Below are 24635 nucleotides of genomic sequence, written 5' to 3' on the forward strand. Positions count from 1 at the left end.
GAGGCTACAAATAGCAATGAAAAGATTTGAGGAACCTAGCTGATTGATTGACTGAATTATTAAGCAATCAGTTAGTTGATTGGTTAACCAATTAACTTATAAAAGAAGGTAGAACCAGTGCATATGTTTTTGCTGGCATAAAGACCCTCCCAAGATAATTCTATAACTATATTTTATCAAGAATATACTGCCTTCATGTTTAAATTTTCAAAATAATCACCAATTATGCAAGGGCTTAGTAAAATAAGTTACAACTTAAAGGACAAATGTTTACCCATTAAAACACACCATCAATTTTCCAGCAACTGACATCCTGGTCTCACTTTCAGTCTGAAGATTATTATCAGTACACACTCGAATTTCCTGAAAGTCAGCCAACTTAGTTCACTGGTTAGCCACAAGTAGCATTGTCATTTGCAATCATCTAGATATCAGTAGCTGCTGCAATGCTAATAACTTGAGAAAATTTTCTATTCTACACTGCTTACATTTATCCCTAGTTACAGTGCAACATGTTAGTAGTGATGTAAAGTGTAAATGCAAGTCCAAATGAATGAGGGGAAAACTAGAAATGGTGAGAGAGCTATACTATAGTGTTTCAGTGAGAAAAGTCTGAGACATGATACAGATTTATTAGCAACAGAGAAAAAAATATTGCTATTCTTTGCAAAAACTGGTTTTAAGAAATAAATGAGTATTAGAAAATCTTGCTTGCCCCCACTCTGCCACTCAATTCCTGTTGGAGTTGTAAGGGGCATTGTTATGACATGGTGGGTCTCAAGCATTTTAAACCTGGTGAAACCCCACCACCACCTCAAGGTCTGACCACAGCTGCTTTCTTCCAGAGAGAGAGGGTGAGAGAAAGAAAGAAGAAACTGACACTAGTACTTGGCTGGTAATTTATTGATCCCCACAGTTATAAAGTTAACCTCTGCAGGATTTGAACACAAAGCAAAGAGTCAGAAGAAATGCTGCTAGATATTCAAATGACTCTCAATTTAGTGCCTTAATTAGCAAAAACTATGAAAGCTAGTAAAATTACTAAATTTCAAAAAACTGTTGATTGAATGATATTGAGAATACCAGAATAATAAAGTAGACTTGTCAGAGAGCATGATAATGGAACAGGCTGAGTTGTTCCATAAAAAATTGGAATTGAAAACAGTCATTGTGAAAGTTCACTGAAAGGTTTAAGAATCATCAATGTGTAAAGTGTGACAATCCAAGTGTAAGGTACATGTAAACTGCATGTATTATTAATTAGGTGAATTCCTTGGAAACTGCTGTTACATAGCTTTTATACTATTAATAATACCAAACCTTCACAATACCCCTTTCTTGACTAGAAATATGAAGATCAAAACATTCTCCCTTCTCCAACAATAACAATACAAAGGCACAACTGTTTAAAATTAAATAATGTCATGTGTAAACCCCCTAAGGATTTGCTCTAAAAATTTAACAACTTCACTGTAGAGAATACAGTATCCTAGCACAAAGGGGGAAAATATGTTCTTCACAATTGGATTTCAAGAAAGGATGCAGAGAGGAATCAAGGGATTAGAGAGTGTTTTTACAATTAGTTTTAAGCATTTTTGCTATCACAGATAATTGAGATGTAGGGAGAGTATTTCCATCTTTATAATGTTTCTAGTGAAGAATTTACCCTGAATTTTTATTACATTACTGCAGTGGTTCTCAATCAAGATCCATATGACCCCTAAGGGTCCATATAAGAATTTTGGGAGCCCATACAAGCAGAATAGTAAATTGAAGATCCACAGTAGTATTTTAAGGGTCCATGAAAAACTTTGCATTAAATGTATTTATTGCTAGAAACAGCAAGGTTGTCTCTCCAACATTTTACATAGTTCAATAAATGGAGAATCCAGCATGCAATCAAACCATAAGTACTGGAAAAAAAAATCATTAGTGTACTCATACTACCTTTTATGTAATTTTGAAAGTGATATCCCCACAACAGTTTAATGCAGGTAATTTCCAATAAGTATTTGTTGAAACAGTTAATGTAAACATGGCTGAATTAATTACTGCACATTAAAAACATAATAAATGATGTATAAGCTATGTTGAGGTTTAAGTAAACACAGCTTATGAATATTATGCATGGCAAGTCATTAGATAGGTTACATAACTAAATGTATTGGTTAATGTATTTCTTGCAGAGCCAGTATTTATAAATGTGTGAATCATATTTGGGTTCTGACAGCAGACAATACACAATATAATGCTTTACCATTTCATAAGAATTTCATGAGAATTCAAATCTGGATCTTTATTCTGAATTTTGGGTAGCTGAATGAGTAAAGATTCTTTTTTATATTTCCTTTCTCCATTCTATGTATATTTCAATCTCGTTACTGCCCAAAGCAGTATAGGATTTCTTAGCTGAAGTTTAAGCTACTAGAAACTCAATCATCAATGAGTGCATAATATGCAAAAAAGATTAATGTAGGTGTAATCCAAGATCATCAGCCCTGACTATGCAGATTTATTTTCAATAAATTTTATAATCAGAAGTCCTTCCTACTCCTAACCATTCAACTAGGGAACAAGAATGGAATTTGCATTTTGTTAAACAAAATGGAACGGAAAATGTTATGTGCCTGGCTCAAGAGAAGAAAAAAAAAACAATAGTTGAAGCAGGATGTGAACATACAACCATGTTATTAAGATTTCAGTATTTTAAGCTCACAGCAATTGCATGATTTAAAAGAGAAGATTTTTACAGACAAGACCCTGATTTTAAAACATTAAATTAATCAAATATTGTTTTTACAGAGAGAAGTTATCAATATACATTAATACACAGAACAGAAGGAATATGTGAATACACATATTGATTAAAGGTTACATACAATAGTATTGCTAGTGTGCATGAGTTCAATCTCTGGATCAGCCATGCTCTGTGTGTGTGTATAAATATATATATAAATATAAAGGTGGCAAGCTGGAAGAATCGTTAGCATGCCAGGCAAAATGTTCAACAGCAAATTGTAGGCCTTGTGCCTTTAGTAGAAAGGATTATATATATCATCATCATGTAAACAGGACTGATTGATGTTTAACTAGCAACATCACATGTATTAATGTATAACTAATACAGAAAACATTCCTAGTATGGGCAACAGAACAAGAACTATTTACTCCCATGGATTAAACAAAGCATTTAGTTCTGAATTCTGAGAACAGAGCAGATACCTGCAGAAGACCAAAGGATTACCACAGTTGAAATGTAACCATAACAACTAAGATGAGGACACTAGTCTAAATACATTACAGTATAATATCAATTCCTCATCACAGAAATTCAGAATTTGTTCATGTAAAAAATGTTAACTTATTCTGAAAATGGTGTACACCATTCTTTTTTTTTTTTTTTCTTTAGATAAACATTATAATGAAAGACAGCTTTGTCTCCCAGAACACCAACATTTTTCACAGAACCAATTTTTGGAAAACAATACTGAAGGGCAAGTTGAGTGGTTTTTTGTTTTTTTTCAGAGTGGAGTTCATAGTTTTCCTGTTTTAAATGTTATTTACAACCATTGACCATTCTGTCATCTCAGTACAAGGCAAGGATAACTGCATAAAACCTTTAGATCAGAGTCTGTAATTCTAGTTACTTCTTCCTCTTTCTTTCTTTCTCTCTCTCTCTCACACACACACACACACACACGTGCATGCACATGCGATTCATTTTATAGCTGTGCGACATTTAGTTTAAATTAACCTTTGGAACCAAAATTATCTAAAATGTAAACAAAATGCTCACAGTTTGTTGACAATTATTATCTATATCAGCAATCATATTTACCTCTCTTTCAAGGTTTACTTTTCCAATTAAGTGTATAGGATTCAATGACAACTATTCCCAATGGAACTTGCCCAGCTTATAAACATTTTTACTTCTTTACACTCCAGCCCAGTCCTTATCAAGCTGCAACAACCCAGTATTTTACTTAAATACACTTTATCCAAAACTAAATTATCTAATTTAGCTCACTTTGAAACCACATGGTTTAAGGTTTAGTCCCACTGTGTAACATCAGGACAAGGGTCTACTACTATAGCCCCAGACTCACCAATGCCTCACGAGACAGAAATCGTGTAGAAGCTCATTGTGTGTGTGTGTTTCTGTTACCCCCTCTCACTGTTTGATACTTGGTGTTGGTTTGTTTACATCTTAGCAGCTCTGTAAAAGAGAGCAATATAACAAGTACCAGAATTAGAAGAAAAGAAACGTAAATACTAAGGTCAATTTGTTCAACTAAAACTCTTCAAGATGGTAGCCCAGCATGGCTGCAGTCCACTAACTGAAAAAAGGTAAAAGATAAAAAAACACCATTTATAAAATAGTAAGGTGTGATTTAAGGGAGGTTTGGCTGCTATTTATAGCATTCTGAACAGCCATATAAAGGTTCCTCTCATTATTTGAACTATTTCTTTAAAATTTTTTTCGTTAGAAAAAGTAAAATTAGTTAATTTCTATAAATTTAGATCATTGAAAAAATTCTAGACACCTGAAATGCTAGAAATAGCCAAATTTTCCTCAAATTACACCCTATTACTGTCAAAAAGAAAGTGCACATTAGATAACCCTACAAAGACGAGATGAAATGTTATTGATCATCAAACAAGTTAAACAATACCACTAATGAAATTTAAAAGCAACAGAGAAGGGACAGGTATTTCATTGGTAGGATACTGGATAATCTATCAGGATATTGCCAGTCCTTAGCCATTTAGCACTAACTGTTTTATGTTCAAATCAGGCCTCTCGCACCTACCCTACAAGATCATTCAAAAAATAAGCAATCACATCAAAATCTCAGAGCTACAAGATAATGCAGGATTAATACAAAACAATGTGAATAAATAAACATTACATGTGCCAGAGTAATCTGAATGCTTAAGGGTTCAACCAAGGTTAGGTGACACAGGTTTTGAGGCCCTTAAGTATAGCCTTCAAAAAGAACTAAATCTATTTCCTAAATGTAATTACATTTCCCCCACACATTTAATAACTCTTTTTCAAGGAAGGCTTATTAGATTTCACTTAATTCAATGTGGCCATCAAATCATCTAGCTGTAAACAGGCACTGCAATGTAGGAATAACCGCTGTAAACACTTGCAGGGCAAAAGGAAGGATACAGTAGATAATGTGGTGCTGAAAGCACACTGCTTAATGGGAGTCACATTTCATTTGATCATAGGCTTGGTTGACCAGGGGTTAACTCTTTAACATTTAACAGATCATATCTGGCCAAAATATTCTACCTCTTTTAGGTTCAAACTAACCAGATCCTGCCCTACAATGTCATTCTAAAAATAAACAGTCACATTATCAAAATTTCAAAGTTACAAGATAATGCATGAATAATTCTAAACAATGTAAATAGGCATTACGTTTGAAAGTTAAACAACTAAAGCATGAAAATACAAATATTTGTAAACATTGAAAGGAATTAAATCTAAAACAAAAACAAGAGAGGCATGAGTTTCGAGTTAAGAAATTTGCATCACAACTGTGTAGTTCTGAGATTACTCATACTGCACAGCACACAGACCAAGTGTCTTCTGCCATAGCTTTGGATTGACCAATACCTTATGCATAGAATTTTATTGACTGAAAAGTGGATGTTAAACAACAGCAATTGTTTTATATATATATATATATATATATATATATATACATACATACATACTTACATACATAAAGTAATCAAAGGATGTTTGTGTATCATATATTTGTAAGTCAAATGTTTAACATTGGCGCAAATTCAAAACTTTCACGCTTCACAAACAAAAAAAACTTTCAAATAGTTGCTCAACACTGAGACACACTATTGTTACTCTTACCATCAGAAATGTAACAAATATTTTGTAAATAAGTAAGAAGTACCAGTAATATATCTCTGGGTTAATTTAACTGATTAATACAGTGTTTCCTTACAAAATGTAACCTTGAGCCTAAGGAATAAACAAAAAAAAAAAATCAACATTGTGACCACTCATCTGAGAGTAGATGTACTAAGTCTTCAGATTGATTAGTAAGCAACCTTCAAACGGAGGTTAAGCTTCAAGTTGGGTGTGTACAGGATGTTATTTCATTATTTAGGTCACTAATACTCTTAAGATAGGTTCTCATTCCTTTGCTCTAAGTCACGTCACCAAACAATTTTCACGGTAGGCCAAATAACTGAATGATGAGCATGGGCTGCATAACCATTTTGTTCAATACAATACAGTGAATACACAAAACATAAAGACAACCGACATATTTATTTACTAAAAAGTTATCAAAGGCAATGTTAGCAATAAGGCAGTTATATCACACCCAGTGCACACATATCCGAATCTCACAAACTAAGCAGCAAAAAAGGTTGGTGGGATTTGGTGTTTAGCTTTTAAGATATTGTCAATATTTGCTTTGGCCTTGTTGCATCTGAGAGAATTGCTTTCAAATATTCATCGGTCAACCTTGTTCAATGTGCTGACTTCACATCCTTCCTTATTGAAGGATGTGAAGTCAGCATCACATCCTGACATAAGTTGTTGGCAGACATAAGTTGTTGGCAGACATAAGTTGTTCCAAACACCAATGCCATACCAGAAGCAAATGAACTCTCATTGCAGGTACTTACACAAAAAGTACAGTGCAGCGGTGGACTGGGTGAACTGGCCTTGCAGGCCAGATTCGGCCTGCTGGCCATAGTATGGAAACCCCTGCTCTAAGTGTACATAAATATATTTTTATGCTTATAGAAGAAATAAACCTTCCATAGAAAGCTCTCAACAATGCTTGTCAACCTGCTAGAAATAGCCAAATATCATCTCAAACACACACTTTATCATCTTAAAATGGAAAGGATACATACACTAGGATACTATGGTCCCAGATAAACTCAAGAAAAAAATAGGTGGGTTTGCCACAACTAGAATGCATCTGACCATGAGGCTTACTCAAGGCTAGTCTAGGTCTAAAGCATTATTATTTATTGCAGCCTGATGTGTATTAACTGCCTTGACACAGAGTTCGACATAATGGCCAGCAGTATAATAGTATAACACACCTGTGTCTTTTTAAGATTTACAGGACAAATTTTGACTGGTTTGTGTATGATACGACAAACTCATGATCAAGAAGTTTAAGTTTTAATGGCATCTCAGAGGGATAGAACAAAAGTGAACTGAAATGTCTTATAACATCTGCAGCTGGCAGTAAATGTTACAATGAACACAGCAATGCAAATCTATCAACAAATAGAATGAGCCATCATTTTACTTGCTAAAAGTGGCAGTCAAATCTTCCAAATTTCCTTAGAAAATAAAGAAAGACAATGAATAACATTATCTGGTAAGTTAGGATTATCTCAGCTGGAATGCTTTTCATCATAGGTTTGCTTAATCACAGCCGATTTGGAGCTAAAAAAAAAGCATATATTGCTCAACAGAAATACAAATATATAGACTTGTTTGGAGTATTTAGTCTGTAGTTATTATCCATAATGTAAGATTTAAAATGCTGACAAGTTTTTACAGCATTAAACAGCTGATAGAAAAGTTACCTACTCTAACAGAGAGGCCACTTATAGGTAACATTCCTAAATGGTCTTGGAACCTAAAGAAAGATTATTGTTCAAGAACTAAATACCTACAAATGAACTCCTGCTTTATGAGCAAGTAGTACTTATCCACTGGACCATCGCACCTCTACAGTTATAATTACCAAGATAAAAGAAATTAAAGACTCTTCTTATTGGTTAACTAACTCTTAACATTTTATCCTAATGTATCAGTTATCAAGGTTAGACTGATTGTTTATGAATAAAGCATAATCAACTGAGTGTAGCTTGAATTTTATAGTCTGATTGATGCCAATCGTTACCAAGTCAAATATGATAGAGCAGACAATAATCAAAAGCACTCCATTCTTGACCATCCCGCCTTATATATTTAAGACTACATTATCCAATCTATGCTTTTTAAAAGACAATACGGTATGGTTTGGGGGAGATTTGCCAGATGCGTTTAGCAAGTTGAACAACTACATAGAACCTACTACAACTTCTCAGACAAACTGAATACCTTACTCCCTTCCCACTCAATTTCAGTTCTTTAATGAAGTCATGTCAATTACTGCTTTATTCCAGGTAAAGAATGAATGTCACAACATCTTAATTCCACATTCATACAACAGCTTGGAATTTTGTTAATTTGACCTAACCAAATCACATAAAGTTGGAAGACTTCAGTGGTATTCCAACATCACAGTAAAGTTACAGAACCTTACTGTTATTTTAATCAAAGTCCAAGTCAAAAAATAGGAGAGAGAAGCTCTCTTATTCTCAAGCAGAGATTACAGATACTACTAATGTACAAGGCAAGCTTTGTACTTTAAGCACCTGTGCCCCAAATAAGTAGCACTCAAACCTACAAAGCTCTACATAGAGGGATTGCAGAGAAGTAGAATTCACCAGTCTTAAATAGCAACAATACTATCGTTTTAATGGAAATAAAGTAATTTTACTGGTTAACAATACTGAGCTCAACTCCTCCCGTGAGAGGAGCAGCTACTTACAAATAGACTAGTATCTTATATAGGAGCTATCATCTATTTTATGCTATAGAAATAAAGTACCAACCCTATGGATCCACGTTATTTAAAAATGATTAGTTTTTCTCAGTTTCTTCTACTTGCTTTTGATTCTTTCAGTCAACATTGACAGAAACTGTTGGTAGTTGCTGTACAGGTACAAGGTCACACTAACCAACTGTTCTAGACCATTTGTTTTTGTTGTTTAGTTTCAGTCAGCCCTGATCAAATAGACCTATGTCAAAGGCATTCCAAACATCACCATCTTGTATTTTCTCCAGTCAGTGCATGTCTAGGGCATTTTTTGTGAAGATGCAATTTGAGAACAGATTTGGTTGTTATTTTTTGCAGATCAAGTAACCAGGGCACTTAATGCTACTCCATTGTTGAGTTGTTAAAAGAATAAAAGCAATAATCAGATGTGAAAGGAAAAATAAAAATCACACTATTACACTTTATTTCAATGGGTTAAACCATAACCCTGTAGCATTTAAACAGGCTACATCCAACCCAAATATTTTGTTTTGTGTTCAAACTGGCCAGATCAGGCCTCTCTCATCTACCCTACAATGTCATTCTAAAAATATACAAGCACATCATCAAAATCTCAACACTATGAGATAATGCATGATTAATTCAAAACAATGTGAATAAATAAGTATTACATTTGATAGAGTAATTTGAATGCTAAAGGGTTAAATATAGAAGAGAGAATGACAATGTCTGGTATCTTTGTCATTGTAGTAAACAGTAGCAATACTATATAACCCATCTTCTGAATGTGATATAGAGACTCATAGATAGGAACCACTAGGGCAGGAATGGGGGATAGGCAGCCTTTGAAGCACTTAAGTGCAGCCTCCAAGAAAAGAACTCCAGATTTTGATTTAAAAAAAAAACTCACTGGTTTCATAGTATCATATTGTTCTTAAAACATTACAAGAATACATCAATGAAAAAAATTCCCTTTTGATCTCGTATGCAAATGTTTTATATGTACCATGTGTAAACTGCATAACCATGCCAATTTTAAAGTGCAACCAATATTTTACACTGCTGCACCATCTACACGCAGTGTTTCACCTTTAGGAATGCAGACTACTCTGTCAAATGCTTATTTATACCCACATTGTTTTGAATTAACCATGCATTATATTCAAGCTTCAAAATTTTCATGATGTGACTTAATCTTTAAAATGACATTGTGGGGGTTAGGTGTGAGAGGCTGGATCTGACTGCTTTGAACATATTTGAGTTGGATAAGGTCAGTTAAAATGCTAAAGGGTTAATAGTCTTTAAAAGGTCAGATTATTGCCATAATTATATTTTCAAAAAAAATGTAACTACATTTTTCTGATTATTTAATAAACTCTTTTTAATATGGCCTTAGATCAAGCATGATTCAAATTTGAAAAACTTCTCCCTCATTCCTGCCCAACATATTATGGAGAGTGGTGCTCCTATAACGTATGTTCCATGCATAATATGCTTATACTTTCTAAAGACATTAACAACAGCCAGAGATCTTGATATCAACAATAAGAGGACAATAAAAATAATGTGATGATCAAGTTTCATCACTAAATTAGGAACTGGCTTATTTTCTAATGCAGAAATATTTGAGATCAGCACAATGAGTACCGAAGTACCTAACTGAATTACAATGTGACTGACTGAACATGTACACTTGTAGCCTTAACATAATTCTTAGGAAGAATTAGCATGTCAAAGTTTGATCTTCCAATTACAAGTACAATTCAAAAGGATTCCACAAGTTTCCACCGACACAATTTCACTCACAAGGCTTTGGTCAACCCATGGCTACAGTAAGCCTTGACCAAGGTGTCATGCAGCAGGATAAAACCTGAAACCTGGTAACTGTGAGGCAAATTTCTTAATCGTTCAGTCATAAGCTATCAAAATAACTTATAAGTCCTGCAGCTAACAATGGTGACTGATTTTTCACAATAGCTAAGACAATAGGTTATGGAGGTGGGCCACTACAGATACAACTCAGCATCAATTACAAATTATGAGCCTTTCAACTTGTAACCCCATATCTCAATGATTTACTTCACCACCCTATACTCTGTACAGAAATTCATAACCTTAACAGCAACATAACAATTCCCTTCACAGACATACTTAGAACTATAATGCTAGCAACTGAATCAAACAAATCCACTTCTGCCCTACTTAACAGCATCACATAATTACCACTTCATTATGTATGCCACTCCCAATAATATCAGTATTATACTAAAAAATTCGAAATTCTAGATATCACCTTGAACACACCAATATCATTGTACACAATACACAGAGGGCAAACTTGAAAAGATAACAGTTATAAGCAGTACATCATGTTCAACATGAACTATGCTAGATCAACACTGCCACAAACCCCAAATTATAAACTTAGCAAAGCAATACCCTTCCATGGCAGCACACATTTACCATTTTCACAATGAAATTTATTCTTTAAAAAGAAGAACACTTCAACAGCATGTCATGCAGTTTTAAGAAGCACAAAATGACCAACCACTTTCAAATATGAAAACATTATTAACACTTCAGCACAGAAACTAAATCTGGTTCTTGTCCAAACCAACAGTTGAAATTGGAATAATACAATGTAAAAACCATTTACACGCCCATCAAATCCGAAAGTAGTAATACTTCTTACAAATCCTCTTTCTTATTTTTAATACATACTTAAAACAGGTTTGCTGTTCAACTGTAAGTCGAAATCTTTGACCGTGAGTATACTTAAGTGCTCCGTCGAATTTATAACGGTTGGCAAACTGTTTTTGAACCTCCTGTGGGGACACATGTTGCTGTGGCTATTTTGTGATTACATTTGTTTGCTTGCGGTGGACAGGAGTGGTCTTCGCACTGTGATCAAGTATTAGGTTTTGCTGAGTAGACAGACAGTGGTTATGATATTGGCCGAGAATAGTCAGGTGGAGTCTCCGGTTTCTAGAGCACTTGTAATTCCTATTCGTGAAATGAACGTGTAAGTGGCTGGGTATTCCACAGACACATGTACCCATAACACAACTCTCAGGCCAAATGAGTATATAACACAATATAACAAGGTTTAACTTCTTTCCAGAGAAAAGAAACCGAACTAGAAGGGGCGAAAGATAAAGTTAACTTCGACAGGATTTGAACTCGGACTGCAGCGAGTTGGAACGAATACAGCAGGTCGTTCTGACACTAACTACTGTCAATTCGCAGCCTTAGTATGTATTTTGGATTCATGACAATGAAAACGGTCAAAACGGATCTACAGTGTGGCGTACTAGATGCACCGTTCGTTTATTTCTTTTAATGTAAAGTGCTAATACGTGATTCATTTCTCTAATTGCTCATTTGAAATTTCGGTAGTTTAAACACTGGGACAGAAAAGTGAATGTTGGACTATACAGAAAATATGCTGTACCACAGTAACTAGTTCACTGTCATTAATTGAGCAATTAGCAACTCAATAGATTTGTACAAATAGTATGATAACGGCAAACAGATTTAACATACCAGTAATAGACACAGAAATGAATTTATATACCTACTCCCCAGAAAGTTACCACAATTTCGTACTAGACACAAAACACAAGAACTACAAGAGAGGAAGAGATTGAGACGGAATGTTGCCACGCTCTAGACAGACATTAGTAGCCTGTCCCAACTAAGAGTGCGCGAGTGTGATAAAGCCTAAAATTAAAACTGCTAATAGTAAATTACTATAGGTTTACAATTAGTGTGTAACAGGACAGAAGTCGAAGCGTGCGTAATAGAAATGATGCTGAGTTCAGAGAGAGAGAAAGTATTAAAAGATAGGCTTTGAAAGTTTACAACAAATACGTATTTTAATACGGATAAGAACTAAATACAACATCCTTTTCGAAGTAATTCAAGTGGAAAAATCCAATCTTTGCAGAAGTATGGACGTTTGTTTTAAATCAATAATAAATAATACAGACACTAAATTTTTATCGAATCAGAATAGATGAATGAAAAAAAAAATACTGCATATATGTTATATAAAATAACCATTATGACGACGGATCACAAATCTTTGCGGCAAACAAGTATTCCATGTGACTGGTAGAATAAATGAAATAGCGGGAAACATTAACCGAATAAGGAAATTTGCAACAGCTGACAAAAAACAAACAAAAAAACAAGTGACAAAAATGTGTGGGAGGGTTTTTCAATAAATTCCTTTTTTATCGTCCTTAAACAATAAGCTAACTTTGTCGGGAAAACAAGTTAAGTTAGTTAACTGAATCAGTTCGGTATTTTCGTTTTTCCGACACTGCTCCTTGGATGGATGGAAAGTTAGTACTCAAAACACAGCTCTCATAATTTGGATTTTAAAAAAGGGGTTTCGGGGGGTAAAAAAGGAAGTCCTGCCACCAGATTTTCCAAGGATGATATGAACAGATTTAATATGGAAAAAATTCTGAATAAGGAGTGTCACTGATACAACTGATACTTTTGTATCAGTAACACTCCTTATTCAGAACTATATACAAGTATCAATGAATCAAAACGCAACTTTTTTTCTTTTTGATTTTTTCAATTGTGTTCTGTTTTGTCCAATTTTCTAATTTAATTTTGTAAAACGGTAAACACTGTGAAGGCAACTAATAATGTTAACGTTAAGTTCGACAAAAAAAATAGAGAAAAGGACAAATTACTATCATGCAAATAAAACGATCTGCATTTATGAGGGCACATTTTTGGCGACGCTAAAATAGAATCAGAATTTTAAAGAAAATATTCCAAACAAGTCATTTCCTCGTCTGATTTTTATCATACTGTATATATACGAAGTAATATAACATTCTACGTACATTAATTCTATTATTTATATTAGTATTAACTGTTCAAGCACGCGAATAACTGAATTCATACCCCCAGCCCTCAAAAAATATAAGACATGCCTTAGCTACTGATAGTTAAATATTGTTTTAATGACAGTAAACGAAATATAAAGTGACATAATTATGTATTATCATTTCTGTCTGATTCAATGTCTGCTGAAACCAATACTTATGACTAAGAACTCCACCTCTCTCTTCTCTAAATCTGACTGCGTAGCTGAATGTTGTCGCAGTTTTATGATAAAGCAATTATTACATTAGCTGCAATATATACGTGCACATATTTAACTAATATATTAAGTTTGTGTCAGTATAAATTCTCCTGACAGCCAGCCTTTATAACTCCATATGGAAGCGGTGCTAAAGTAGAACATGAAAATCCACATGGCACGTGTTAAGCGGTACAAATGAACATAAAAGAGAGAAAAATCGTATAGTTTTCCAGGAATGACAGTTTCATTTCTTTGATACGTCATTTAATAATTATCACACTGTTAAATACTCCCATTTTCTATATGGTAAGATGTCAAAGTGAAACCTTGCAAATTCGTGCTTGTGTAAAAAGAATGTAAAGTTATAAGAAAGACATCACGCCCTATGCTTTTGCTTGCTTGCGATTTCCACGAAACAAGTTAGTCTGAGCATAAAATATCGAAAGAAAAAAAAAGATAGCTATAGACAATATTATAGAACTATTACAATTTTAATATATCGTTGAACAAATGTTAGAAACGTTGGTTTTATGGTAAAAACCTGTTCAATTCAAAATGTGAGAAAGAAATATTACATAGTCACATCCTAACGTTTACATAAGTGAGGAGAGGAATTTTTCTAGGAGAACGTAGCATTGAGATCTTATCGATTCTACAAAATTTATTACTCAAGCGCTGCATATCTCAGTAATTATTTTTTTTAATATTCTCATTAATGTCCTAATTATTTATCATAATTAACGATATCAGACGAAGCAAAAGCTAGACTTGTCAAACCATATTTTAGACAGAAAACCGGATACATTAAAACTTCTGTCTGTAGAAAAAATATTTTCAATCATTTTCATAAATGACAATCTGAAAGAATTATTCTTCATTAACGAACGAGCGGCTTACATGTTATGCATGTGAGTGTGTAACATATTTCAGCGCACATGCCAGAACATCAAGTTATATACAAGTAAAACAATGAATTAACATACCTAAAGTGTTCTCCTCCTTGTATTTAAATTTCATGTCGATAAAATTTAAGTTGTAACTTGATTGCTTCTCACTTAGCTTTAGTTATTCTTTTTAACTCCGTTCGGATTGAGTAACGTGATCTACGAAGATTTGTAAGACAACTAAACAGAAACACCGTACGTAGTGTGACAACTCATGAGGAACAAGATTGGTTAAACGTATTGATTTATCTACACCAATGTTTACTTCCTATGTGATGGTCATGAACGCCTAGTGTTTTCATTTAAATGTCATTGACATCCGATTTTCTGATTGTCACCACTTTATTTATTTCTGTCTCCAGATGTATGTGTGTGTGTGTGTGTACGTACGTGTGTATATATATATAATGTGCATGTCACACTCTCATTCTATAGACTCCTCACACTTATTTTCTCCTACTACTACACTATCCCTCACGCTATAGTTTGATGTTTTATATATATAAATATATATATTGTCGCTCTTCCTTCCCCTTCTCGTTCATTTATTACTCTTTCTCCATTTATTAACCCAATCACGTTATATTTTACTCTCTTCTAACTACTTCACACGCTTTATTCTTTTCTCTTAGTCCTATTTTATTTCTTCACCGTTCTTCGACTTATATCTATTACTCTTTTTCCCTCTTAACGCTTCAAACAAGCATCTCTCTATCTCCCTATATCTATGTGTGTATGCGTGTGTCTTTCCCTCTCTATACATTTTTACACTCTCTTTTCTCTATACAGTCTTAGCTTAATTACGCCTCTCCGTTCCTTTATCCCACCTCTTCTCATTATTCCTCCTTTTCCTCCTCCCAGCTCTTATATTCTATCCTCTCTCTATCTTCTCTTTTGGTAAGTCTTTGCTTTCTCTTTCACTCCACCCACTAATACGTCACTTATCACTCATATTGTTCTCTTTACGTTGTCCCGCCAAAATTCTGACTCAGCTCACGTTATCTCTTTATTAAAAAACACCTGGTGATTTAGTTTTATAAGCATGTGCGCAATAAATTCGTGGTGTAAATAGTGCTATAAAATACTTTCATATAGTGTTATATGTAGTTTTTTAAAGATATGCTGCAGAAAGAAAGAAATTCGTTATATGGATCTGAAAGCTGGACACTTTCGAAGAGCAATAGAATGCAGGCTCAATGGAATATACAAGACAAGGAAGGTAAAGAACGTTTCTTGGGAGCAATATTTACTGAACAGCATATATGAAAATACACCATTCGTAAGAGAAACGGTCAAACAACGCGGGCTTCACTTCGTGAACCACTGTTAGCTAAGACAGATGAAAATGAACATCAAACTTACTATGAGAACCAATACATAGTAAAAGAAGAAAGGCAGACCTTGTCGAACATTTGTGCAACAGTTGCTGGAGGACACAAACCTTAAAAAATCACTGGAGATGTTCATGGAAGCGTGGAAATGAGTAGTCAGTGGGGATCTGAGTGCGTTCGACACGTTGTTATACCGGTATTTTCTTTCGTAAAAAATTTCGACCAGAATGTAGTTATAGAGAAACTCCTCTACGCGAGCACACAACTTACTAGAAATGACAGCTAAATCTGCCTCATGTCAAACATCTTTAAAAGGGAAGGGCATGCTAGATACGCTATGTCAGCGAAAAAAGTTATGATGTTCACGACTAAAATATTTTTGATCATAGGTCTGCCTATCAGAGCTGATCTTGGGCTAAATAACAACATTAAACGTCACTAATAAACTTATAAACAATAGAATCTGGGAAAACTACTGATGGTCCGTGTTGGTAATTAGTAATGCAAATCATTCATGAAGTTCATAAATATTTTGCCTTGGTAAAAAAGAGAAGTCTTCAGTTAAGGAGAGAACCTTTCTTCAGAGGCCTTCTTTTGAAGTCATAGTCTTATAAGTTTATATTTTATTACATTTATGCTCTTCTAAGTCTGACTCATGAGTAAATGTTATAAACTGTAACGGATAAAAACACCTTTTTCTTCAACTTATGTTAATGACTTCGGAAAAACGTCAATCTCTTTCCAACAACGAGTTCTCGTAACTCTAGACGTCTCTTTAGGCGTAGGCGTGGTTGTGCTAAAGAATACGGTTTTCGGCGTAACAAAAACCCTAAAACTAATCCTAACCACCGGGTGAACGTATTCTTTACCTTCGCCAAGAAGCTTGCTTCCCAACCACGTGGTCTATAGTTCGGTTTCACTGAGTGGCAACTCAAGCAAAGTGTGTTCTCCTGTAGCCTAGGGCTGACCAAATCCTTGTGACTGGTTTTGGTTGACGGACAGCATATAACTCTTTTCAGGGCCTTTGAGGCTAGTGGGAGGAGTGATACAAGCTAGTCCTCAGAGCAGAAGCCTGGCTCAAATCAAGAACAATCAGCTGTGAGCAAAGTGTCTACAGGTTCTCCAAAACCAGTGATAGTTGACAGCTACAGGAGGGAATTCAAGAAGTTGTAAGTGTGAGGTTGTGGTAGAAAAGGTAAACAATATATATATAATGGAGGGAGAAAAGATGAATGAGTAAGGGGAATCTGAGTAGAGGTGGCATAAGACCAACCAACTCACCAAAATAGAGGTCACTAGTAGAGATAGAAGAAGTAGCGTGATGTGACAGCATATTTGTGGGGCAGAAATTAAAGTGCTAGTAAACAACTTCATAGCAATCAGTGTTGTGATCTAGGATATTTGTATGTATATTAGTTACACTGTCATTTATATGAAACCCATACTCTATTGTGTGTTTCGTTTGAATTGCTACTTTAGAATAGAAAAGTTCATGACTGAAGGCAGCAACTTCACTTCAAAAATTTATGAGTGTTTCAAGTTGAAGAAGCAGATGTGCATGAATAACATCAGCTATTGTGTATTGGTATAGATATGGAATGACTTAAAAAGTGCTATGTGCTTATAGGAGAAGTTACTCATAGAAGAAAACACTGAAAAATGTTGTAAAGTTCCTACAGCTTTGCCTTTGACCCACACTAATCTGTTTATGCAACTGTACCTTTATCTGTGATTTTTTTTGGTATAGTTTTTATCCACCAGCTTTCCTACCTCTATCTGCCCAATATTTTTTTTTGTCATCATAGTTGTGTCTCTTTATTTTGTTAGTTGATGTTTTAAACTTATCTATCTTCCTATCTAACTTTCTTACCCTTCTCCTTCTTCCCCTTGCCTCATTGTTTATATATTTCACTACATATTGGCAAAAACCAATGTTCTTTGAATGAAGGCCACCAAGTCACAAATGTTCTTTTGTCATTCTACTCTTGCTATCAGAAATACAGTGAACCAATGATTGGGCCATTGGAAACCAATAACCAATGATGCTATTGCTCCCTCATTGAGATGTGAAAAACCGTGAGTAAATGATAGAATATCTAATACAACTTAAAAGTGTACTTATACACTCTTGCCTTTAACAGGGAGTGGTTAAAAATGTTTAATTTAATGACACTACCTCCATAAGCTCATGAAAAGTAAGCTAAAAATGTGATCTTATTTACTTCCTTAACTGTAAATTACTTCACTCTTTAGCATTCACATTATTCTATCAAAAGTAATGCTTATTTATTCAGATTGTTTTGTAGTAGTTTGTAGCTTTGAGATTTTAATGAGGTAACTTTTAATTTTTAGAGTGATATGGTAAGGTTGGTGTAAGAGACCTGATCTGGCCATTTTGAACATATAACAGGTACTATATTTTGGCCAGATATGGCTAGTTTAAATGCTAAAGTGTTAAGCAAAGTCCCCATGTCAGTTAAAACCTTTTCAACCTTGAACACTTTCAAGCCAATGATTCATAGAAGTTTCACTGTGAATCAACAGATTTACTGCAAATCTATTCCAAGTAAATGGACTGTATTTTATTTGTGTCAAAAATGATAAAAGTTTCTAAATGATTAATCTGAAGATATAGATGTGTTATTGACACTAAACTCATTTAGATGTCATTACTAGTTTCATTGAAAAAAAAAATGAACTGACGTTAGATCAATAATACCTAGTAAGTTTAATATTTGGAGGTTTTACACAATAACAGTACCAAAAATAATAATAACATGTGCGTGTGTGTGTACGCACGTAATAAGCTACAAGTGTCATCACAAATAAAATAAAGTATTCAATAAACGTAGTTGGGTGGAATATTTAATGTGATGATGTAGTTGTAGTTAATCTACTTATCCAATGTCTTGTAGTTTCATATCTGTTGTAAATTACTTTGCATATATCCATCATCAGTTGGATTTCATAACTTAGAATGTCCATGAAGTATGAAATAAATTTTTGCAATTTCATCTTCCATTTACACATTAACTTGTAGTCTTTAGTGCACAGTGCCTAGGGAAAAGACAGAGTAGTCAAAGCTGTAATGCATTTCCTCATGGGTTTTCTCAATCATAGTTGACCTAGGATTAAATAATAACTATTCTTATTATTATTATTATTATGGCCAGGCAGCAACAAAGTCTACCCACCACACTTCTTGGTCCACCATCACTGCTTCCAGGTTCTAGATACATTCCAGGCCAGTGTCTGCAATCAAGTTATTGACGTGTGATGACGTTTGCCTTTTCTTACATCACCATGAAGTGAGTTCCACAAGACTAATTTGGATACTTCTAGTCCACAGTGGTGCATGCAGTGACCAGATTGTTGCAGCTGTCATTGCCTGATCTTCTCACTAACTAGTCTTATTTCTTTACTACCCACAAGGGGCTAAACACAGAGGGGACAAACAAGGACAGACAAGGGGATTTAAGTCGCTTACATCGACCCCAGTGCGTAATTGGTACTTAATTTATCGACCCTGAAAGGATGAAAGGTAAAGTCGACCTCGGTGGAATTTGAACTCAGAATGTAACGACAGACAAAATACTGCTAAGCATTTCACCTGGCGTGCTAACATTTCTGCCAGCTCGCCACCGTAAACTCACTAACTATTCTTATTATCTACAATTTTTGTTCATTGAAGAACACCACCCATAAAAAGTCTCACCTTCTTTCTTGCATGAATACCTCAATATTGGTGAGGTCAACTTGTGTATTGGCTCAAAATTAGTGAGGTCAATAAGGTGGCACACTGGTAGAATTGTTAGCATGCTGGACAAGATGCTTAGTGGTATTTCATCTGTATATTCTGAGTTGAAATTCCATCAAGGTTGACTTTCATTTCATCTTTTCGGGGTTGATAAAATAAGTACTAATTGAGTACTGGGATTGGTGTAATTGAGTCAATCACCTCCTCCAAACTTGCTGGCCTTGTTCCAAAATTGAAAACCAATATTAATGCTGTCTACATCTCATATACACTGTATGGTTCTATTAGAGTGAGCTACAATGAAAAATGAGTTAAAATTACCTACAGATCCTTGATATGCAAGAATGTTGTTGTGAGAGTCGGTTAGGTATGTATACATGGGGGAAGAATCAAAGTGCTTGATCCCCCTGCTCCCTTCTCTTTTATGTAACAGATGCCCTTTTTGTGAAAATTCAAATGCATGAAAAGATAGAATACATTATTATGATTTGTTTCCTTACCTTCTGGCTCCACTTCTCCTAAGTCAATATATAGGCACAGTGTGACTGTGTGATAAAGATGTTTGCTTCCCAACCACATGGTTCTGGGTTCAGTCCCACTGCACAGCACCTTGGGCAAGTGTCTTCTACTGTGTCCTTGGGCCAACCAAAGCCTTTGAGTGGGTTTGGTAGACAGAAACTCAAACAAGCCCTATCATGTGTATGTGTGTTTGTGTGTGTGTGTGTGTGTATGTGTGTTTCCCCACCATCACTTGACAACTGATGTTGCTGTATTTACATCCCTGTAACTTAGCAGCTCAGCAAAAGAGACTGATAGAATAAGTACCTGACTTTAAAAAAAATAAGTACTAGGGTTGATTCTTTTGATTAAAATTCTTCATGGTAGTGCCCCAGCATGGCCACAGTTTAATGACTGAAACAAGTAAAAGATAAAAGATATAAAAGTAAACACTAAAAGAATTATGATATAACATGGATTTTTTATATTTTTTGTTTTTAATTTTTAAAAGTTATACAATTTTCATTAAAAGTGAACAAACAACTCTTGAATACCTATGATAAAATTATGTACTTTTTCCACATGAATAACAATTACATTAGATCTTTCTGATCCTCACCTCTCACTCTCTCAACATGTTTGACTTCATGTCTGTTACAAATTACCAACTAGGAATAAGAAAGATTTGACTTCTGAGTCTCTTGTCATTAACAAAGAAAGCCAGTTTCTGAAATACACGTAACAAGCCTATTTGAATAGATTTATTTTTCCCGTTAAAAGCACCCAACACACACTGTAAAGTTGTTGGCATTAGGAAGGGCATCCAACTGTAGGAACGATGCCAAATCAGACTGGAACCTGGTGCAGTTTCCCGGTTTGCCAGCTCTAGTCAAACCATCTAACCTATGCTGACATGGAAAACAGATGTTGAAGAAGAAGAAGAAGAAGAAGAAGAAGAAGAAGAAGAAGAATTGTCTTGGTAATAAATAAAATATAGCTTTTCCAACACTACCAATACTTCAAAATGCATTTAATCCACTGAGAACAGACTGAGTATCTGATATATTGAAGATAAACAAACTGTATTATAAATAGTGTTGGGAAAATATATCAATGTTTAGGAAATTGAGAAAAAATTCATTTTCTGAAGGTAATCGGAATAATAAGATGGAGTAATTTTAAGAAGACCTTGAGAAAAAGCTTTGAAGTACCAAATAAAGCAAAAAAGTCAGAGAAATAAAGAAATATTATTCACACTAGTTGACAATTTTATATTTAGCTCAACAAGGACTACCATTATGAGCTATGGTTAAAAGACAAACAATTATAAATAGAAGTGAGCACCTTGAACAAGTCCAATTGTTGGCTAGATATGACAATTGCTGTATGTATTGTGTATTGCATATAAAGAGAAATCACAGGTGATAACGTTCTCAAACTGTATTTAGAATAATATAATCAAGTCTTTATATGTATATAAGAAAATCAATATTAAATAAGGTAGCAACAGTATATTCTTTTCTTATGACTGAAGCTACAGATGTCTCCCACACTGAACAGGTTGCTATGTGCCTATGTCATGTGTCTGATTATAAAATCAAAGCGCATTCATAGAAATGTGTGAGATAATATCTCCAACAAGGGAAGAGCTGCAATGAATGGTCCCATCTTTAGTTCAAAAAGAAATGGCATACAGATAGAAAACATGACAAGTCAGGACTATAATGGAATTGCTAACATGAGTGCATTGTACAAAGGGCTTCAGTGAAGTTTTCTTTTTTTCTTTTTCGTACAAAGAAAAAGCTCTGTATGTTCACTCCCATGCACACTGCTAGAATGTTATGCTTATAGAGAATACAAAATCAAGCAGCTCTATTGCCTCATTCTTAAATATAGAAGAAAAGTTATACAGTTATTCCAATGTCAAGTAAGCAGTATTTTTATTTATACAGATTCAGCACTATCTACCCTCTGTCCCATGTTCAAGAAGTGGAACTGGAAAAGTTTCCTGATGCAAAACGGACCTTAAAGAAGATGCTTACAATGATGAATAGGAGGGAGCTGATGACCAAGCCTTGGTGAACATCTAGCTGTACACTAACTTCATCACTGTACTCATGGTTAACTCTTACCTTACTAACAGCATCCCTGTATATGACCTGTGCTGCTTTCAGAAGTCATTCGTCTATCCCCAAGCTTCCTCAGAAGAGACCACCACATAAGGTCAGGTTTCATCCAGATCAACAAATACCATAGATTTGATCCATCACCCTCTGTAGATGATCCAGTAAGAACTTCCAGTTGTTTTCTATGCCATATGTCACTGTCTCTTTCTCCTTCTCTTCAATGGTTTAGTTAAGAACATCTTTAACTTTCTGCCCATTTGAAGAATCTTTGAACTTCCATAACCTCCTTTTCCATATCGGTTTGTGTTTCTGGATCCTTCTAACCACTAACCTATGTTGAATTGTACATTTTTCACCTGGAGAGGACTTTGCATTCATGAGCATCCACCTGTCCTTGTTTATGGTGGAAATGAAGTCAATCTGGCAAGTGAGCCCACCAGATTGATAAGTGATCAAATAGATGGCAGGTTTCCTGCAGTTGGTATTGCAAATCAATAAGTCATTTATATCACAAAACTCCAGCATGCCATGAAATCCATTCACGTACTCCCCAAGACCACTGAAGTCCCCTGCCATAATGAGAACATCATTGTCTTTCATCGATGACATAGTCCACAGAAGGGATTCATAGAAATGGTGCTTCTGAACATCTGCAAGTCTTACATGTGAAATATATGCAGGGATAAATGACACTGTTACATTAAACAAGACTATTTTTTGCTTAACAATTCTATCACACACCCTGACTACCTCAGTCACCTTATCCATTTATTTCTCTGCAAGAAGAATACCTATACCACCTAATCCATCACTGCTGCTCACCCAGAAATATTGGTATCTATGTTCCTTACTCACAAACAGTCTAGCTGAAGCTCCCCTCCTTTGTACCTCTTTCACACAGCTTCACACCTCTGCTCAAACATCTCAACAATCTCACCAGACCCACCTTTCATTGTGCCAACATTGATTGTGGCAGCTCTGAGTTTGTGGACCTGGGAAGCCTGGAAGAGTAGTTGGGAGAGCAGGTATCAGATCCTTGAGCTTTGTGGAAGTGCAAAATCTAAATATTTTCTGTAATTTATTTAGTTGGAATGAAATGGTTTTGATTATAAGTCTGCTAGGGTTGACTTCGTTTTCAACCCTTTGATATTGATTAAATAAGAATCAGTAATATACCAAGATTAATCGGCTACATATAGCAAGCTTAGCTACATGTCTAGTCAAAAGAATCAAGAAAGTGATGGACAATTGATGCAAAAGGTCTGATTTCAAGCAGAGTCATCAATGAACCGTGTAGCTTTGACTATTACTAAAATAATTATTATGTACAAAGTGCGTAGTAATGCACTTAATACATTATTCCTACTAAGTGTATAGTAATGAAATTACAGTATACTTAGTACATGTTATTAATAATTATATTGTGAAGAATATAATAAATTGAATATTGGGACCTGTGCATGTTGTAACTGAGCTAGATCTATCACTGGATATGTAAATTAAATGATTTTTGGTTGCGACAAAACAACTAGAATATGAGTTTAGTGGTGGTTTGTATTGGCAAAAATTGGCTTAATATACTGGCACTCCATCAGTTACAATGATGAGGGTTACAGTTGATCTGATCAACAGAACAGCCTGCTTGTGAAATTAATATGCAAGTGGCTGAGCACTCCACAGACATGTGTACTCTTAATGTAGTTCCCAGAAAGATTCAGAGTGACACAGAGTGTGATAAGGCTGGCCCTTTGAAATACTGGTACTACTCATTTTTGCCAGCTAAGTGGACTGGAGCAATATGAAATAGAGTGTCATGCTCAAGGACAAATTGCACTGCTGGGAATTGAACTCAGAAATACCCTAACCACTAAACCACATACCTTCACTGGCTTAATGTGTTTTTTTTTAATGGATAATGTTGAAGTGCCATGAGGAGAATTGAATTTTGATATTTTAAGTGAGGCCTTATAACTAGCATTGTGCATTTGTTTAACTTCATTTTATGGCTGGATCTCTTGTTTAGTGTCAAAAACCCATGTAAATAGAATTAGAGGAGTACCTATTTTTCAAGTTAACTGATAGCTGAGTTTGAACACAGACCCTTTGCATCAGTTGCCTCACTCTTCAACCTTCCAGTGCTATATTGATTTCTTTATCAAGGCATGACTCTATAACTTTACCCTGGTGAGTCATATAGTCAACTGAACCAACCTTGTTATATTATTGATACTTGTTTCATCAACAGTTGAGAGAGAGA

General features: G+C 34.8%; 2 protein-coding genes across 2 annotated transcripts in view; both read right to left on the reverse strand.

The window, feature by feature from the left end:
* The window catches only part of LOC115218840 (gamma-aminobutyric acid receptor-associated protein-like 2), a 32930-nt gene extending 17479 nt beyond the window's left edge, over positions 1-15451 (reverse strand). The window contains exon 1 of the mRNA XM_029788789.2: positions 14706-15451. Within this exon, the coding sequence (XP_029644649.1) occupies positions 14706-14739 (34 nt within the window). The 5' untranslated portion in view covers positions 14740-15451. The remainder of the gene's footprint in view (positions 1-14705) is intronic.
* Positions 15452-22603: 7152 nt separating this feature from the next.
* LOC115216382 lies at positions 22604-22987 on the reverse strand. The gene has a single exon (XM_029785718.1). The coding sequence runs from the start codon at positions 22985-22987 to the stop codon at positions 22604-22606; it is 384 nt and encodes a 127-aa protein (XP_029641578.1).
* Between the last annotated feature and the right edge of the window lie 1648 nt (positions 22988-24635).

This window comes from Octopus sinensis, linkage group LG1, assembly GCF_006345805.1.
Source record: "Octopus sinensis linkage group LG1, ASM634580v1, whole genome shotgun sequence".
Classification (NCBI taxonomy): domain Eukaryota; kingdom Metazoa; phylum Mollusca; class Cephalopoda; order Octopoda; family Octopodidae; genus Octopus; species Octopus sinensis.

What these genes read in the sequence shown, in the direction of transcription:
- LOC115216382 (XM_029785718.1), bottom strand. Translation starts at nt 22,987, where the DNA reads ATGTCATCGATGAAAGACAATGATGTTCTCATTATGGCAGGGGACTTC.